Source organism: Adiantum capillus-veneris, chromosome 7, assembly GCF_014529385.1.
Source record: "Adiantum capillus-veneris isolate H3 chromosome 7, ASM1452938v2, whole genome shotgun sequence".
Taxonomy (NCBI): domain Eukaryota; kingdom Viridiplantae; phylum Streptophyta; class Polypodiopsida; order Polypodiales; family Pteridaceae; genus Adiantum; species Adiantum capillus-veneris.
Window position 1 is genome coordinate 139427957 of NC_140937.1, and position 21209 is coordinate 139449165.

At 41.0% G+C, this 21209-nt stretch overlaps 1 protein-coding gene across 1 annotated transcript; it reads right to left on the bottom strand.

Annotated features, from left to right (window-relative positions):
• Positions 1-18221: 18221 nt before the first annotated feature.
• On the bottom strand, positions 18222-18647 carry LOC147454700 (uncharacterized). The gene has a single exon (XM_086517408.1). The coding sequence runs from the start codon at positions 18645-18647 to the stop codon at positions 18222-18224; it is 426 nt and encodes a 141-aa protein (XP_086373534.1).
• Positions 18648-21209: the final 2562 nt, after the last annotated feature.

Sequence of the window (21209 nt, forward strand, 5' to 3'; positions counted from 1 at the left end):
GATGGAGAAGGAGGTGATTTTGGCAAGGGATGAGGTGGTGATTTTTCCACTTATTGTACGTGCCTCTTCTTCGGTGCATCTTCCCTTTGCTGTGAAACAGACGTGTCCGTTTTTCTTTTCTTTAAAAGCTTAATTGTTCTTCGGCGAGTTAATTCCACCACCTGTCGTGCTTCCACATTCCTCTCTCTTTGAGCTTTCTTTAGTTGCTCTACTTGATTCGTATCTTCAACCACATCTTTCTCCTTTATTCCTTTAGTGGACTGAGAAGATACGTACACTTCTGCAGCCTTTTGTTCCGCGGCTATCCTTTGTTTTTCAGCCTGTATTCGAGCTCCCTCTTCTATTCTTGCTTGTCTTTCCTTCTCAAATCTTTGTTTTTCTGTTTGTTGTGTTGCAGCAGCCCTTGCTTTTCTGTTAGCCCACAATTTTGTCCTTCTTTCCTCAATTCTTTGTTGGGCTTCTTCATATACTTTTTGAAGTTCGGACTACGGCACTGTACTTCTTTCCCTTCTTCTTCTCCCGAGTGGTGTGGTGGTGTCTTCCTCCTCGCTTTCTTCAAATTCAGATGGTACTTTGTCTTTTGACCCTTGACAATTTCCCTCGTCTTCAGTCTCCGTCTTTTCTTCATCACTTGAGCTTTCATTCGATCCTTGACCAAGCGCGATGATGTTGCGGTAGTGGTTGTCCTTATTGAGTGAGCAATTAGCTTTGCTTTCTAAATCAAGGCCGCTTGAGAATTGGCCTCTTGCAGGTCTTTAATCATTCCCAAAGCTTGGTATGTTGTAGGAACCATAATCGCAACGGATGGTTCTGTTTTCAGCTGTTGCTAGAGCCATGACCACTGCAATGTGCAGGATCGGCTCGGTGTAGCGAGGAGGCTTTTGTACCCTGAAATTTTGAGAGATCAATCTCATTGGTAACTCCAGCTCACCATATATCATGTCAGTATACTTGTACTTGTTTCCTTTTGCTTTGATAAACGCCTTCCCAGTGACTTGGTCTTTGCCAACAAGTCGTGTTGCCCTAGAAGAAAGTGAAAAGCTTCATTGATGATGTCTTTTGTGATCTTTACTTTCACCTTTGAACCATCCTTGTCGGTGAGCATCGCTTGCCCATCATACTATATCAAGCTCATGAGCTCGTGGGCCCTCATGTAGTCTGTTCCCCATGGCTGCAATCTGAAAAACTGCTCCAAATGAATAGCCCGCATGGCTTCGGTGACCTCTGACCTTCGGTGGAGATTCCATATTTCCCGTGGCATGATATTTGTCTTTACCATGTCACCATCAGCATCCCTAAACTTTGCGATGAAAATGTGAGCAGGGATCTGAGCTAGTGTTTCATCCAAGATGTGTGCTTTTTCGTTTGCAGAGAGCTCATCCACTTCATATGGTGCTGCTCTCCACTGCCTTGCTTGCTTTTGGCGAGGCATTCTGTATCATTAGAATCACAAGCTGTCAGGATTTTCCTTTCGCAACAACCAGTAGCATTTAGACTTTTATTAAAAAGCACTTCAAAAGTTAAAACTGATCATAACTTGAATAAATCTCATCCATTCTTGTCCATATTTCGCTAGTGGGACTAGGAAGACTAGAGCTATGACTGATTGAAATCTAAGCCAAATATGGGCCTGAGGTACACCGATCGCAATCGTAGTACAGAGGCCAAAATAACATTTGATCACATGAGTGTTTGCTGATAGCTAGAGGGTCATTTTGGTCCACTCTGTCTTTTATTTGAACCACTTTTGAGTTTATAAGTCCCAATTTTGGGTTACAAGGGAGTTTTTGACTAGACTTTGATTTTTCATGGGTTTTTGATGTCCAATGGGCTTGAAGCTTGATGTGTGACTTGAACAAGATGTGTACAAGAGATCTATTAGGTTTTGGTCAAAATCTGATACTGAGGTACACCGATCGCGATCGTAGTAACTGGGCTTTTTTGGGTGAAAACTAGATGGCTTTAGTCTCCTATGCCTGCGTAGCCCACTGATGATTTATTTTCAAGTTTTGGACTTACAATGAACAAATTAGAGCAATTTGTCACTATTTGACCTTATTTTACTAAGTCTAACCATATTGGGTTTTCCTGATGAATTCTGGTTGGAGTGTGGAGTTAGTTGATGTTAGTTTTTGAGCTTTTACTGCTTCCATGATGTGTTGCTACCACGAGCCCACTCCGATGTCTGATTCTGACTTGATCAGGCACTTTTTACCCCGTCTTTGGAGATTTTCCAGACTTGGGTATTTTTTAGGCATTCTTTGGATACGAATGGGATAATTGGGCATCTCTAAGTCGCCTTTTAGTCTTTGACATTAGTTCCGCCACATTCTTCCCTTGTGTGATCACTCGAGACTGAAATGGTCATCTCTGTCCTTGTAGGAGATTCTGAACTCCATTCAGGGTTTTCTACTACCGTGCTAACTCCTTGTCGGGGACAGGTATGCCTTTTCAACCATCTGTCATAATTTTCAGTCGAATTTGGTATTTGTAGGTCAATTTTCCCGATTCGGGTGTGTTTGAAAAATTTGGCCCATTCTATGAGCATTGTGCATTTTTCATGAAAATTCAAGAGAGTGTATCCCTCACTGAGTTCTATGCCTGGGCCTGGGCCAAGCCAAAATTTGCAAAATCTGATCCTGGGGGCACCGATCGTGATCGTTCCATAGAACCCAAATTGATTTTTATCACCTGCAGGTTGTTGGTGAAGATGAGAGAATGCTTTCTACGATTTCTGTGCCAAATTTGGATAGTGATATACACCGATTGCGATCAGTGTACCACCACCATTTTGAGGTTTGATCATATGGCCTGGTTCCTAACATTGTGGGGAACACATTGATGTGTTCTGTGCTTGAAAAATTTTTGTTTTGATGCCTCTAAGGGCCCTAGATCTACCCGACCTAATCTATCTTTGATTTGATCCATTCGCCCGTTTGTGCAATGATTCACGCTTGCATGCGTAATAGACTTGATCTTTACTTGATAAAGGAACATACCTGTGAAATCTGGTATGAAATGCTGGCTCCGATCGTCCGTACGGGGTAGAAATGTGGCAGCTCGCTCTAGGTCAAGAAGCTCTTTTCTTCTCTCTCAAAATGTGAAAATGATCAATGAGCTAGAATTTGGCCTACCTAACCCATATCATCCCGAGGTTTTTGTGACATAGGTATTATTTCCATTACCTTTGATCCCGATATAATCTACATACCATTTGTGGGTCAAACCGTTCGTCATTCTGGCGTCGTATGACCATTTGATGCGATTCTGGCGAAATGTGGTCATGAGCATTAAGGCTGAAATTCGACATCTTCATATTAGCTTCATATCTTCCATGCTTGATAATACTATCATGATACTTTGGCGTTTGCTTCCAGAACTTGATTCCGACACTGTGGGCGATATTTTTTAATTTTTGGAAGATTATTAACAAAAATCAAACAAAATAAATTGAAAATACTTATTAACCGGCGAAAATTAGCCAAAAATTATTATACTCACCCCTAAGCATATATTTTCACTAGAAGCATCCCAATGCTCCCGATTTTGTCATTACAGCTCATTATTATGCTGGTTAGATGATAAAAACGCTAAAAATGCCAGATTTTGATCAAATTTGTTCAAAATTAAACTCTAAAAAATGAAAAAAAACACGTATTATGTACATATATACACGTTTGACCCCTTAATGGTCCTGACTGCTGCTAGATTCAGCAGTTACTCCCCCCTTCCTAAACTGAGTCGTCCCGGACGAAGGTTGTGTGCATGTGCATGGGTTTTGAAATCTGTGTCTATGCACGGCCGTGTAATGTGGCCCTATCCTCATGTTTGAGACAATGCATTGGGCAACAAAGTGTTGTGCAAGATACGGGGAGTAAATGTAATTTTCAGTGGCTTTCGATGGCGAGGCTATCTGTTTATGGAACAGAAGAGCTTGCACTTGAATTGCTCTCTCCTTGATTGTTGGTTTTTTTATGGCAACTATTTTTGGAACCCATTTGTATTCAGTTTTTTTCATAGTTGTAGATTTTAATGTAGGTTCCTAAATTTTCTTAGGTTTCCATTGCCATTTTGTTAGTTCAGGCTTCGTGGGTTGACTTTTTGGTCTCCATTCGATCTTTTCGCTGAATTTTTGGTTGTCTCCAGCTTTGGTTGCCATTTCCACCCTAGATTAGCTCCTGATGGTCTTTGATATGGTTTTGCTATCGTCGAAGTTGTGACTTGGGCAGCCATATCTGTCTCTGTTTTTTTTTCACGACGGTTTTCTTTATCCATACTTTTCGTACAACCGTTTTCGATGTTTCTGGCTGATGAACTGATAGCTTTTGGTCGATGGGGATACTCGGCCACGAGTGATCTGTTTTGGCGAATGGAGTCATGTACGTGTTAGAGTTGTGTGTGTATATCAGCGCATGTTCTAACCATTCGGTAACTGCATTGTACGTTCTCATCCATGGAACTCCCAAACATAGTGATTCTCTGATTCCTTCGTCTTTCATTTTACGAAAATTGATGAGGACAACTATTTCCATCAATATTGATTGGTAGGTTTACTGTTCCCAGTGTTGGCATCATTTTGCCTCGTTTGCAGCCTGTAAATCTCGTGTGGATTGCACTAGGGGTTCATCGGTAAGCATCTTGTAAGTGGAGAAGTTGACCACATTGACTCTTGCCCCTGTGTCAATCAATGCTCGTTGATATCTGCCATTCGAAAGTCTGACATTGATGCGAACATTGATTCCTATTTCCCATTGCTCGTCAGTGTGAATTATAGAAAGAGAAATTTGAGTGTATCTGCTGTTGAGGAAGTCTTTGTTGTTGTAGTTTCTGTTTCCGCTTTAAAATCCTAATTCTGGCCTCCTCCTATGCTTGAGCCTTTGTATCATTTGCTTTGTTCTTGCGCTCCTTTGCAGTGTGGATTTTGGCAAGCATCTTTGAGGTTAGTGGTAGGTTGTACTTCTTTAATGTGTAGAGCCACTAATCCAATTAGGCATCTCCTCTCCCTCTAATGTCGCAAGCTTAATGGCATCGCTAGATGATATGTCATGAATCACATAGGGTCCATTGCCTTGCTTTTTGAGTTTCTGGGAATGTTGTTTTAGGGTATACATTAAGATGTAATCCCCCGTAGCAAATTCCTTGCTGATAATATGTTGATCAAAGAATGATTTCATGTTTCGTTTTTGCGCGTAGATTGATGCAGCTGCTCTCAATCTAGTTTCGTCCAGATTTTCCGGGATATCTATTTGATTGGATAATCCATGGTCTGTCCATTCTAATTCTTTAGCTACCCGAAGTGTGGGGATACGAAATTCAAGTGGCAAAATTGCTTGAATTCCATAAACCATGTTGAACGGAGTCGTTCCGATGGAGGTTTTGTACGCTACTCTATATGCCCATAAAGCTGAATGCAGCTTCTGATCCCAGTTGGCTCTCAATTCACTAACAATTTTTGTGAGAATTGTCATCAAAATCTTGTTCGTACTTTCTGCTTGGCCGTTAGCTTGTGGATGATAGGGAGTTGACTTCTTATGAATTACCATGAATTCATCCAATAGGAATTCGATCACTTCATTGACAAAATGAGTCCCTCTATCACTCACTATCTCTATTGGTAAGCCATACCTGGTGAAAATGTTCTCATACAAAAATTGTGCTATCGTTTTTGCATCATTTTTGGTTGTTCCTTTCGCTTCAACCCACTTTGTTAGATAATCTGTTGCCACAATAATGTATTGAGTGTGTGTTTTATATCCATGAGGCGCAATTGGTCCTACAAAATCTATTCCCCATTTTGCAAACGCTCTTGCCCCCATCATTGGTCTCAAGGGCATGTCATCTTGTGTTCTAGGAATCTTTGTCCTCTGGCAATCATCACATCGTTTCACAAACTCTTCGGCATCCATGAATAGTGTAGGCCACCATATGCCAGTAATAAGAATTGCTTTGGCCGTTTTGTCAGCTGAGAAATGTCCTCCAACTTGTCCGCCATGTGCTTGCTCTAAGATGGGAACGTATTCCTCTTCCGTCACACACATTCTCAATTGATTTTCTTTTCCCATCTTGTAAAGATTATCCTCAATCAATACATAGTTTTTTGCTTCTTTCGTGATCATTTTGATACGTGATCTACTCATCCCTTCAGGCATTATTCCGGTGGTGAGGTATTCTACAATGTAGTTACTCCATCTGGGTGCTATAGATAATTTGAATAGAGTCGCGTGTTCTATCGGCTTTTGAAAAGTGCAGATAATACATGATTTGATATGCTTATGAATACTTTGTTGCATTTTCGGCCAATATACACCCATTCTCATCAATCTTTGATACGTCTGTGCATGCCCATTGTGAATCCCCGTTGTTTGTACATGAGACTCGTTTAGATACAAGTCCTGTTCACTTGATTCAACACAAAGCCTAAGGATTTGATCTGATCCCTATTTGTATAGCCTTCGAGCCAGCATTACCAATGATCTAGATGCTGCAATGCATTAGGAAAAATATGAACCCTTTAGGGGCCCTTTGGGATTAAGGTTAATTAGAGGTCAGCCAATAGGAAGAGGGTGGTGGACACACTCTAAACCCTCAAAAAAGTAGGGGGGCAAGGTAGCCTTACACCTCTTAATTGTCTCTTACCTAGTGAGAAGGTAAGGGAGGTGGCTAGGGAAAAGAGGGGGGGGGGGGGGGACCACTTTGACCTCTTTTCCCCCACTTTTTGGCCCGGATTTAAAAATACACTAAAAATTTCAAATTTTCAAAAATTTTCAAATTTCAAATTTCAAGTTTTCCCTCCTTAAAAGATCCCCAAACCTATTTCATGGTCAAAAAAGTATTTTTGAACTTCAAAAGTTAAAAACGTGCACTAAAAAATCCAATAAATTGATTTTTAAAAAAAACAAATCAAAAAATCATTTTCACTCTCCAAAGTCTTTCCAAACCTATTCTATAGCTAAAAAGTGTTTTTCTCTCTCTACAAACCCTTTTCCAAGCTCTCCATTGCTGCAACAACCACATGCACCCCCTATAGTCCATCATTATCTCTCTGCTAGCTTTCTCCCACCTCCATTGTAGCACCAAGCAAGCTCCTTCTCCATCTCTTCCCCTTGCCCACCACATAGTTTCACACCAAGCTAGCTCCTCTCCCTTCTCTCATCTCCATTACAACATGAAACAAGATTCTACTCCTTCTACTTTCATTCACTCACACTACATGGAAACCTCTACTCCCGAAGGTGGAAAAAGTATGAGCTCACACGAGTTGCATACCACAACAATAGGAGGTGTGAATATCGCGTGGGCATTGCAAGGGTTCATCTCCAACATAAAGATAGAATGGTAAGAAAACTACCCTTGTAGCTTACATTCAGAGCTTAACATCATCTCCATCTTTAAGTTTATCATGCTGGAGAGAATTAACCTCTTTATGGATTTCAGTGTTTAGGCTTCACACCTCATAACATTGGGTGGTGCTATTTTGTTGATGACTTTGGTGCGCCATCTATAGTTGTGTAGCATGTGATTTGAGTCTCACAATGTAAGTAAGTTGTGTTATCTATGGAGAGTCGTCAAAGATTTTTCTTATAATTTATTCTTCGTATAATTGTCATTAGATAATTGCAATGATATCATTTTGTACTCTATAACTTTGTGCTCACATAATCTTTTGTTTACTTACAGATTCAACTTGTTTTAAGAGGACATGAGCAAGCAACCATGTGCAGAGATGGAAATCACTCTATTTTTGTTCCTGAGGAACCTTTCACTACCATGTTAAAAGATTTTGATAAGAATAGTAGGTGTTTTTTAGAATCTTGAACCAATAGGGACTCTCTAGGAGCTCTCATAGAAGCCATCCATATAGTACTACTATCTTCCCTAGTGTCATAGACACACAAATACTCAAGTGTATATGAATCTCTAGATGAGGAAGACAAATACTTGTAAGATAAGCCTAACAGCAACAACATTGTCTCCATTTGTAATTATTTTTCATGAGGTTGGATTTCTCTATAAATGCAATATAAATATGTTTTTTTGTTAAATGGTGTCGCATTGAGTGAGAGTAATTAATTTAGATTACTGAAGTTTCATACAGATCTGAGAAATATTGTTAACTTTTATGGATATTTTGATTTTATATTCTTGTAAAGTTGCAGAAACATGTGTAGATAAGGCCTATAAGGGGTACCTTTAATCCATTCTAGTGAACGCACGTGATATAGGAAAATTTTACATAGTGAATGCTCCGGACCTTTGAACACAAAGAAAGGGGGGAGCTCTAATTACATCTGAGTGAAAAGAAGTGGAATTTGTACAGTCATGTTGCATAAAGATTTGCTTTCACTTAATCTAAAAAAAAATTGGTATCCTAGGGTGCAGACAAGGCAATATAATGCAAAAAAAGGGATGGCCACAAGGGCGCGTAGTGAGCCATCCAAAACTGCTGGATGGGCCATATGTGGGCCATTGTGGCCACCCTTTTTTTGCATAATTAGGCTATTGCTGCACTCCAGAACCTTGGAAAAGATGAGATGAACCTAAAATTGAACTTTTCAAGCACATTATGCCTTCCTTCAACTCAACTTACTAGTTCCTTGCACCAAAAGGGAAAATCACATTGGACAGTATAAAAATCTAGTCTCATGCTGCATAAACATCTAGTTTCATCAAATATTAACATTCTTGCTATTATAAGGGGCAGACAAGGCCATATAATGCAAAAAAAAAGGGTGGCCACAAGGGCGCGCAGGTGAGCCATCCAAAACTGTTGGATGGGCCATGTGCGCATCCTTGTGGCCACCCTTTTTTTTTGCATAATTAGGCTATTCTTGCACTCCAGGACCTTGGAAAAGGTGAGATGAATGTAAAATTTAACTTTTCAAGCACATTATGCCTTTCTTCAACTCAATTTACTAGTTCCCTGCACCAAAAGGCCAAATCACATTGGACAATATAAAAATCTAGTCTCATGCTACATAAACATCTGGTTTCATCAGCTATTAACATTTTTGCTATCCTAAGGGGCAAACAAAGCTAGAAAATGCAAAAAAAAGGGTGGCCACAAGGGCACGCAGATGAGCCATCCAAAACTGCTGGATGGGCCATCTGTGCGCCCTTGTGGCCACCCTTTTTTTTACATTTTCTAGCTTTGTTTGCCCCTTAGGATGGCAAAAATATTAATATTTGATTTAAATTTAACTCTTCACGGCCAAAACCACTTAACTTAAAACACATGGATAAACCGAAAAGCCAAATCACTATGGAGACAGTAGACACAACTCTTAATCATCTTGTCATTGCAAAGTCATCTGAAATGATGTGAGCCTCTACAACTTCTTGAATAGCCTCCAACGCTATTGCTTGCATTTTATAATGATTTCCATAGCTTTGAAGCACCTCCTTCACCGTGTGAGCATATTTTTGATGCATGGCCATGATTCAAGTGTTAAGTTTTTTTTTTCTTTTTTTTAAGTGTTGAACTTTTCGGTTGTTTTCAACAGCTTCTAGATTTCAATCGGCTCCGAATCTGTCTGGGCTTGTCTCACACGAATTTGTTCATCTCATCGCGTTCTTCGACCATCATGTGATGAGAAAAAATCATATCTTGCTCGCATTCTCCAAAAATCAACGTGCAAGTTGACAATTTATTTAAAAATGATGTAAAACATACATTTTTTTCTTTTTTCTTAATCTACGGGCTCCAACGAGCATTAAAACCATGGAATCTGAAAATACTCAAAGAACCATTGTTTTTTATTGTGTTAAGGACTGTATTTCCTACATACAAACTTTCCCAAAATCTCGCCCTAACACCTTCAAAAGTGGCTTCCAAGGAGTGTACTCGGTCAAAATTTGAAACTGAAGAAAAACAATCAGAATGAACTCCTAGACTGTGTATAAACTTTAGAATAACCAAAATTTCCTTCAAAAAAAAGTTATGCTAAAAATTTGAAAATAGTCCCCCATTGGACTCCCCACAACGATAGAAGTCAAAGGGTTCAAGGAGAGGTATGGTGTCACAAGTGCATGGTGGGAATCTCATCGAGGTTTATTCCGTCAAGATCTCTTGTACTTTATCATGTCTTCTTATGTACAATCTTACCAAAAAAAAAAAGACACTTTAAATGACTACAAATCTTATTTAACTTATCAAACAATCTAAAATATGGTAGACCAAGAGTGCTCTTACACATCAACAAACAAAAAAGTCCAAACTTCTTCTCATTAACTTTGATAAACATACATTCGTGAACAACTTCCAAGGGGTAGTGCAGTCATAGTTCTTACATCCATTCCATGACATGGTATGCTCCTGGGGTGACCTATCATATAAAAATATCTCTGGTGGGGGTGCCCTCATGTTAGGAAAGGGTGTGCTGTTGATGAAAAGTTGTTGTATTGTCCTACTAGGAATCTCTCCATGTTAGCATAGTGATTTTTGGTGTAGTGGGAGCCACATTGCTTGAGGAGAGCTTTATGCCACTGTAAAAGCTTCATGTTATGCTAGTTCCTTGAGCCATTTTTGCATTAGGATGAGATTACCCACCTCTAATAAGGATGGATTTGAAGCACCTACCTACAAGATGTAACAAAGAAGGCTATTTTAGAAGAAAAGTGGTGACACTTGACCTCTCTAACCTGCACCCACTGTTTCTTGTAATGCCACTGTTTTCAGCTGAAGAGCTTGACATTCGTGCATCCAAGAATGCAAAGAAGCACTTGCACCCATACACAACCAATTGCAATAGCCTAACGATCCTACTTCTCCCCTCCCAAGATATTGAAGAACCATACACATTCGTCTCACCAACAGTATGACAATATTGGGATGACCTCTGCTCACCCTCACATGTGGCCTTCAGTGCAAACACCGCGGACCAGCAATATGTACACTTTTGTTGTGCGGAGTACATGGTGGTGGAGGCATACGATTTGTGATGTCCGTGAGCACCATGGCAGCTGTTGCGTGAGGAAGCAAAGAATGAAAAGAAAGAGGGGGGAGGGAGAGGGAGGAACATGGGAGGAGAGAAGGGGAAGAGGGAGATAGAGGGGAGGAGGAGGAGAGAAGGGGGTAGGGAGGGAGAGGAGAGGAACATAGGAGGAGAGAAGGGGGCAGAGGGGGGAGAGGGAGAGAGAGGGGAGGAGGAGGAGTAGAGAAGGGGGTAGGGAGGGAGAGGAGAAGGAGAGAGGAGGAAGGAGGAGGAGAGAACAAAGGTTTTTTTTTGGGGGGGATTTTTTTTTTGAAAAAGTGGACTTTTAGTGTTTGTAGGTTTAAAAAAATGTCAAAAAATGATTTTTTGATGTGTATATATGTTGGGAGGGAGTTTTAAGTCAAAAATAAGTAAAAAGAACTTTTTTGAAAAAAAGTCAAATTCTGGCTCTTAGTGACCCACGTTTTTGCTGATGTGGCCACACCCCTTTACTCCTTTCACTTTCCAAAAGCTAGAGAGATAAAGTGACCTCTTAGGTCCACATCTTACATGTGTCTAAAAAAAAGGCTAGAAAAGTCTACTCAAAACTAGCTTCTTGAATGCCCTTGTCCCCTTAACCCTACACAACATTAGCCTTAATCCCTAAAAATTAGGATTCCTTACAAAGCCCATGCAAAGTCCATATTTCTTCTAATGGGTAGATGGTTGTCTTGTCAAATTCAATGACCCAATAGTCAACAAGGAATTACATCCTCACTCCATCTTGGAACCATTTCTATGTTGAAGAGATATGCATATGGCAAATCATCATCAACTCCTACAGGGTTTTCTCCATGCACCATTCTAGATAAATGATCTGATCTTTGGTGTGTAGTTTTTTTTTTACCGACAACCGTGAAGTCAAACTCAAGCATTATGATGAACCATCGTACGATCCACCTCGTACTGCAAAGTTTGTTTACCAAGTATAGCAGAGCTTGGTGATCAACGAAGTATACAAATTTATTGGAAAGTAGGTAATGTCTAAACTTTGTCACAGCATAGATCATACCCAAACCCTCCCTTTCAGTTGTTGTGTAATTCTTCTCTGCACTGTTTAGTTGTCTACTGGAGTAACTGATTGGAAAATCCATGTTGTTTTCTTCAAGTTGTGCAAGTATGCATCCTATAGCATATGCTGATGCATCTACGTGTATTTGGAATATCTTTTCCCAATCTGGAGCCTTCAAAATTGGAGCGGATATCAATCTTTGCTTCAAAGTCTAAAAAGCTTTCTCGCACTCATCTATCCACTCAAATTTAGTTATCAACGCGTACAGTGGTTTCGCAATTATAGTGTATGAGTAGATAAATCTGCTATAATATCCACAATGGCCCATAAATGCCTATATCTCCTTTACCTTTACTGGTCGTGGTAGATCAACAATTACGTTGATCTTCTCCATGTCTGTCGAAATACCATTTTTGGACACTATATGTCCCAATATTTTGCCTTGTCTTACCATCAAGACACATTTCTCCGGATTCAGGAAAATCCCATACAATCTGCATTTTTTGAACACTTTGGTCAAATGCTCTATGTGCTCCAATCTTACGAGAGAGTGAACGCACAAGTCATCCATGTAAATTTCTAAGAAGTGTCTTAGATTTATTTAAAAGCATGACCCATCAGCCTCTGAAATGTGGCTGGTGCATTCGTTAAGCCAAAATCCATTACCCTGAATGCAAAAATGCCCCACTTAGTTGCAAAATCCGTCTTGTGCTGATATTGCGAGTTGGTTGTAGCCTGAAAAGCCATCTAAGAGACTGTAAGCTTCTTTTCCTGCCACTCTTTCTATTACATGATCAGTAATGGGTAGGGAATAGTTGTCCCGAATTGTAGCAGCGTTTACCATCTTGAGATTGACCCATACCCTTAACTTTCCATTTTTCTTCGGGACCACCACAATCGGTGAAACCCAGTCAATGTGCTCAATTTCATAAATAAACTCTGTCTCTTTCAGTTTATCTATATCCTGCTTGATCTTCCTTGCAAACGTCTCATTGTAAGTATAAGGACGTTGTCTGCTTGGTTTCATTCTTTAAGGGGTATTATGTGTTGAAAGATACTTGGATCCACCCCCTTAAGATCTTTGTATGACCATGCAAACACATCTCTCCTATCAAAAGCTTTTTCTCTTCTTCAGTAAGATCTGTGGCAATATATGCAGGTTTTGGATCTTCTCCTAGCTCTACCAGATCTATTTTTTTGGCTTTTTTAGGACCGTCGTATGATGTACCAGGTTATTTCAATTCTCTCATCAATTGTTGCACTATGATTTTTCTATCTTGTAGGGTATACTTCTTATAATGGGACGACACATCCATCTTGTCAGAATTTGTGTCCTCATTTGTTTCCATTTCAGTTGTCCATATGTCTTTGAGGGTCTGTTTGAGCTTATTGTACTCTGTTCTCCTCTCTGTTTTGGTCATTCTAGACCCTGTTTCCCCCTCCTTATGTGTCCCAGTCGTTTGCTTTTCGCGCTTGTTCTTCTTGTTGTTTTTCCATGGTTTAGTTTTGATAAACTGGCCAGTGACCTTGTCATTAACATAATCATCAGCTTCTACAAGCCTTAGATATCCCGTTTTGTCATTGACAAGAGGCATGGGTTTATGCTTATTCGCTCTTGATTTCCTTGTTCTCTTTGATATATACCGCTCTTGTCGACTAGGTTCTTGGTTAGCAAACTCGTAAAACCTGGCCGGTCTCGATATATACTTCCTATTCGTCTCTAATCCACTTGATCTTTCGTCATCAGCATCTGTCATTTGGATTTCATCACCCAGTGATGGAAGGTCATCGCTTAGTGAGTCTGTGAATTCCTCCTCTGTTCGATTCCTATCGTCCAATACAGATATCTCATCAACTATTCTTTTACACTCAGTCTCATATAGTGGTTCTTCTTGTTCCTTGCTATCTGATCCTGAATCAAGGATGATGCTAGCCATTTGCAATGTTACTAGGTCGTATCCCTCATCGTCGTCACAAAATTTTGTAGGCATGCATTTGTTAACACATACATCCAAGGTTGACAATATTTGAGTCCACCCAAATGGCTCAAATAAGTTCAGGAAAAGGTTCTGGGAGATAAGCCTCATTTCTACTGACCTTTCCAACACACATTCCTCTTTGATTAAGTCTCCACAATCAGATGCTCTACACATCCAGAGATGCGCTTTCATTTGTAACCACGCAGATATTTCTTTTTCATTCACTATGGTTGAATCAAATTCTTGCACTGGTGTTTTTGCAACGTATCTATAGCTGTGATCCTTCATGTTGATTTTCTTTATTAGCTCCTCATGCCTTAGGTAAATTTGGTCGTACCCCCAATCTTGTATCATTTTGAGTTGACGCATAAAAGGTCGCCCCAAAATAATGTCAAAGTTGTTCGTTTTTTTGAAGTCTACCACAGTGTGCTCATAGTTATATCCACACGAAGCTACAGCTATCTGGTCCAGGACTCCCAATGGTCTCTCTACATACCCATCTACGAGTTGCAGTTTCATTCTCGCCTTTCTGAGAGCTGGACGGCCCCATTTCTCCCAGATTTTCTTTGTAGCAATCGCAAATCCCGCTCCATTGTCTAGGAGAGCTATCGTCTTTATATCCTGATATTCGACAGGTAAGGTTGTATTACCTTCCTCACCTTCACAGTAATGTCCGACCTTGTTTATGGGCACATGTTGGGCTTTGGATTGACCTTCCCATATTTTTTCTTCTACCGTAGGGTTTGTCTGAAGAGAAATCTTTATTCCTTTGTTCTCCAAATGTTTTCCCATGTCTTCCCATAAGTGTGGTTTGACTCTCAAGAGTTCTGACAGTGTGATTGTGCATGTTACAAGTGTCGACAGCATCTCTTGAAGACTTTTTGAGTCAATCATTGTGGAATAGCTCTCATCTAGGATGGAACTAATCTTATCTCCGATTGTGCCTCGTGTTTACCTATAAATGAAGGTAGGGTTTTCAGGAATTGAGCTTTGCTTTCCATTGAAGTCTCTATTCTTGCATCTCCATACAATGATTGTATATCTCCTGGATAAAATTCATTGTCCATGTTAACCTCAGGAATTGGTGCAGACTGTAACGTCACGCTTCCGTTCTTTCTATTTCTAATGGTTTCCCATAAGTGTTGTGGCCATGGTTCCTCCACTTCTGGAATTGGAATTATATTTATTGACTTAGCATCATCAGTGGTGTTCGGCACCACTCGGTGATCCAATGACAATATAGTTTGAGGTCTGGGTCTGTTTACTTGTGCGGATTCATCGATCTTCATTTTTTCTCGCTCTTTGTGAATCAACACTTCTTGTTCTGGGGTCCTAATTGCATTAGGTTCCATCAATGCCTGGGCTGTTTCAATAACGTGTTTACACATTTCCAAACGCTTCGTTTCCACTTCTGGTTGAGGATAACTCAACCATCTCTGCTCTAAGGTTTGGTTTGTTTTTAGCCTTTCTTCATATGCTTGTAATAGAGCATCTAAAGGCTGTAGCACTTTCTCAACCATCTAAAGGCTTGGACTCTGGTTACCGCATTGATTTGGATCATGGGTTCGGTTTTTGATCCACTACTTGCACTTGGTAACACCCCCACAATATTCATAGTTGCTTTTCCCTTGTTGTCCGAATTCCTTGGGTACTCTGGCAATATGTGATTCACACCAGAGCCGTCACAAAACCCAAAAATTTTCACTCTTTTGCCTTTGAAAGGACAACTACGCTCCCAATGATCTGTACTTCCATAGTTATAGCACGGTCGAGTTGGTAGTTGATTTTGAGGAGGTGGTCCCATAGGTTGTCCCACCCTATTAGGGTATCCTCATGGTTTGTAGTTCTGGTTCGCAATGAACATTAGCGTTCTTTTGTTTACCAAATATTGATCCCTCAAAGGTTGTGCTACATATGTTGGTGGTGCCATACCCTTGTTATTTCCCCACGGTTGATAGGCTTTGTCTGCGTACATCTCTGATTCACGTTCAGTTACGTAAGGCTCATTTGGTTCCTCGTAATAAGAAATTTGAGGTGTATTATTTGTTCCTGGTGATGCTTCGTAAGGTTGAGCATACCTAATCATGGCCCTATTTTCTTGTGGTAAAGGAGGTTGTTGACCCAACACAGGTTGAGGTCTGTCTGCTCCTGCTACCATATTCACATTTGGCCCAACTTGATATCTTGGAGGAGGTGGATGGGGTGGTCCTGCTGGAGGTCCATACAGACTTTTCCTCACATAGTTTTTCTTGTAACAACACTCATCCGTGCCATGGTTCGTCCATTTTTGCTCTATGGCGCACCATTTTAGTACTCGTCCATTTGCAACTGGTGCTTTCGACTATTGTGTGCACCACGGAGTCGGGTGATCCCCCCCACATATGTCACATTTCCTCATCTGAGACTGTCTCATCACCAGATTTGATCTAATATGTTGCTGCATTCTCTTCGTTACTTCCTCTATCATTTGGTCAGCTATCGACATCAAAGAAGCCTGAGCATCTTTCTTTGTAGAGGGTTCACTCTTAATAGATGAAGAGCCACTGGTTACTGAATCAGTATCCTCTGACACTTCCCCATATGCTTTGCAGTTATCAACAAGATATAACGCTTCCCTTGTAACTTGTTCAAATGTGCTACAGGCTTTCAAGTGAAGGCCTTTTTTCAAGGTTTCGTTCCTAAGTCCTTCAATGAAGAGCACAGACAATCTCTCGTCTTGCGGTAATTCTCTCCGTGGACACCTCTCAATGTATTGCTTGAATCTCAAGGATGCTTCCTCCACATTTTCGTTCTCCTTTTGTTTAAAAGCATATATCTGTGATACAGCATTATGCTTTATACCCCGTTTTGAGAATTATTCCGCGATTTCCCGCAATACATGTTCAATATTCGGACAAGTTGCAGGGTTCAAAGATTGAAACCATGGTAAGGCCGTACCTTCCAAGGTCAGCCCGAATCCCTCATATTGAGTATGGAAATCAGTGATCTGCTTTGCTCTTAAGACTTGCTTGAAGAGCGACACATGGGCATATGGATCCCCTGATCCGCTATACTTCTTTGGCATGCACTTCGCTACTTGGGATGGCCTCATCCGTTGATGGTCTGCGACCAATATCAATGCTCCCGTGTCTTGAATTAATCGTTCTTGTACATCATGGATGTCGTGGGTTGCTCTCGTTGGCTCCCCTGCCACGAATCTACTACTAGGAGGCAAATGTGATGGTTTGGTTGCAAATGTCGAACCTACTGCGGTATGTGTAGAGATATAAACTGCACTACCTCTATTCATATCCATTGACTCTCTGGGATGTAATGTTTCCATGGGGTTTGGCATAGAATACTAAGGTTGACTGAAAGAATCAGCTACATGAGTCCTCTCTACACCTGTTGCCATCGGGTTTGGCATGACATTTGTAGGTGCTAGTCTCTGTGGGCTTGGAGTGACATAATACTGGTGGAGTGGTCCCCCAAAGTACGTATATTCTTCCAGCTCCTTTTTATCGATTGCTGCATATCATCTTCCATATTTGTCGTATGCGACAATTTTCGTTTCTGATCCCTCTGCGGAAGACATAAAGTCTTTTCCGCTCTGTCAACTCTCTGACGTAGGGTTGCATCTATAATAGAGATCTTCCTCTCCATTATTATACTTGTATAACCCCACATAGACGTTGTCTGTGCTAACTCACAAAGTTTCATTTTTTCGCCTTAACCTCGCATTAGGGAAGCTCATTGTTGGTGCTTTCTCCTGAGGTTCCTCATCTACTTTGGCTTTCGTGCCCATCAATCCCCACTTGTTCACAATGTTAGGATTCAGGACTACTGTTGTGGGTTAGGTCAACACATGAACATCATACACAGCAATAATAACCATCTATTCCACCATACTTCATTAACAACAACTCAGACACAGTAAACATGACTACTCTAAATATCAGAGTAAGCAGAAAATACACTGAATAGTTGCTGCACTGTACCATCATCATCACATTCATATCAGAGAACAGATACATCGTGCGCAGATACATTCCCCACTTTTATAGATAAATCCGACTTAACTACCCAGTCACAAGACATTCAGCAGACTGCAACTGAAAGACAGTTACATCCGACTTAGCAAAATACAGCTCAGTAAATATCCGATAAGTCAAAATCCGACTTAGCTATTCAGAGTCGGTTTCTAACATGTGCCTCTCAACACATGGCACGCCCCGGTGGTAGATTTCGCAGAAATCTGACCCGGATCCACATATCCCTTGATCAGGAATCCACCCTCTGCTGCACAGCTTCTTCCTTACTCTGGTCCTCAGCATTCACTTTATGATCCACCAGCTCTGCTTCCTTTACCGCATCTGATTCTGCTGCATCATCTTTTCCCATTTCCACCTCTTGTGCTCTATCTGCAATCTCAGTATCAATCTGCTCTTCTGCCACTTTCTCCTCAGCTACATCCTGCATCAAAAAACTATTAGTAAAATTCTTCTCTTTCTTTTCTGCCTCTGCAAGCTGCTGTCTCTTATTCTCTTCCATCTGTTGAACCTGCTGCTTCAAACAGTCTCTCTCCTTTTGCAATTCCTCCACTTCCTTCAACAATTGTGCTTCTACCTCATGCACTAACCCTGCCTTTAACACCTCATATGGATACTTAATGAAAAATCTCATTCTTTCCTTGGTCTTTTGCCACATCTCCTGTGCAACAAAAGCTAACTGCTGCTTGAGAATAGACACTTCTCCTTCTTTCATTAATACTGCACTCAAGCTAATTTCCTCTTGTGCCAACATCTGTTGCTCTAATATCTGCAAAGGTTCCAATCTCAACCTCTACATCTCCATAGTGACCTGTAACTCTGCATTCCTCTTTGCCATGTCTTCCAATTCCAAAGCAACCGCTGCCTCCACTTTCTCAGTCCATTGCTTAAACTCCCCCAATGATCTCTTCACTTTTGCTAACTCCATCTTCTGTTTCCCCACTGTTTCCTCCATATCCTGCTCATACTTTACTTTCATCGTAGCTATCTGCTCTTCAAACTCTTTCACCTGTGACACCTGTCCTTTAACCTCCATCAATTTTTCTGCATTCCTTTCAGCTTGCATACTCTGAACCTTCAGCATATTATTTTGCTGCCTCACAAATTCCTGCACCTGCTGCAGCATCTGAACTACTTTATCACTGTCCAATTTCCCAGTATCTACTGATACTCCAGAGACTTCCTCAGTACTGAAATCTAATCTAGAAAACACTCTGCTGACTGGTTCAGACTTCTTCCTCTTGTTGGATAATGTGAAAGCCTTACCAAGCCTTATTGGTGTTTCCTCTGCTTTTACCTGCATTGGTGAATCAACATCCATGGTACCAAATTCTGCAAACTGCATTTTTGCTGTGATTTCTTCAAAGGCCTCTCCTGGAGTATATTTGGCTTTCACCAAATCCTCATAAGCCTCCATATGCTTAGCATTAAACTTCACAAATCCTGTCTTTTCAGAATGCACCATGATGGGATGCTCAATCTGAACTGGCTGCTGCTTCTCCTGCACCAGTTTTTCTGCTTTCACAGGCCACCTTGCTTCACCATTCTGTACTCTCTGTGCAAAAAAAAACAATGCTGACAAGTAACCACATAACCTACTATTTGCCTGTGTCTTCCTCTTGTCTGAAGAATGAATCTCTGTTGCCAACTTTTCATACACCCAGTGAGCCCAGCTCACTTCTCCTCCCTGCTCTGCATAGCTTAATGGTGCAAAGTTTTCTTTTGACATATAATCAAACTTCACAATAAAGCATAGCCTCTCCAAGTACCACTTAAGCTGCTCTCTCCTAGCATATGCCACATTCTTTAACATGTAATACTGCCTGCCTCCTTCTCTTGGACCAAACTCTTTTTTCAGTGCTTCCTCTGAACACTTTGGAATAGGTGTATTAGGATGCAAAGGCATCTTGAACACCTCAGACACCAACTCCACATTGAGTACCACATGTGGTGACACTCTCCCCTTAGTCTTCCTAAGTATTTCCAACTGAGACTTTGCATATACATTCTTTTTACATTCTTCCCAAGGCAGAATGGCAAACTCATACAATCCTACCTGCTGCAACCATATGGCGTTGCGCTCTGCCTGACAATCTATGTCAACTTTGAAATCCATAAAAGGGTCCATTAATGTTTGCATCACCTTACCTTCTGACACAGGAGTCGGCATTGGCGTTTCCTCTTCTGCAGAGTCACTATTTTCGTCTGCACTGCTAACGTCAAGCCGCATAGGCAAAGCTTTGCTTCTCAAACGTCGCCCCGAACCTTCGGTCTGCTCCTCATCAGGCTGTGGTTGCATGGCCATCAATTGCTTTGCTTTCGGCATGGCAGGACTGAATAAAGCTTCTTCAAGCGAAAACCCGAATGCTCCGCGCTGCTGCATGTGTACTAAACTTTTGTTGCATGTATGATTATACTCGCTGCACCATGCACACATATCTCCACCCAGTATCCTTGAAGTGCTACGAAACTTCTTTTCAGCACACTCCCCGAAGTTATTAGTCCGGCCTAATAATTTCTTATTAAAAATTCCGACTTGGTCAGTTCCGACATAGGTACTCTTCCAACATCTGCAATGTTGAATCGGATGTGCACTTTGGAACTGCCTACTTCCTCCAACCCGTAAATTATATGGGATACTATGAAAAGACCTCCTCAAATCCATGCAAACCAGCATTTTTCCTTTTCCTTTTGCTGATTCTGAATCTCCTGGCTGTAGGGGTATTACAGTTATGCAGGCTACACTTGGCCAGTCCAAATGAGGTGGCTTTCCCTGAAATTTCTTCAGCATGAAACCATTAACTGCCTTTTCCACTCTTGTACCAAACACATCAGCTATGATGAATGTCCCTTGTCCTTTATCCTGCACAATCTGATATGGTCCCTGATATCTCAATGACAATTTACCAGGATGTGGTCCCAGCTTAGAGTTGTACAACATTACCCAATCTCCAACCTGAAAGATCTTGAACTTCACATTCTTGGTCACCCATGCTTGTCTTCTTCTTTGTATGACTTCAGTAATGTAAGAGCTTACCAACCTATCCTCCTCCAGCTGCATCAGATATTTGTTCCTGTGTAGTACTGACAACTTTGGAGACTGCTTCTCTGCTGAGACTCTTAAACTTGGTACCACAAACTCCATAGGCACCACAGCTTCCAGCCCATACACCAGCTTGAATGGTGTCATACCAGTAGTGACTTTGAAAGCTGTTCTAAA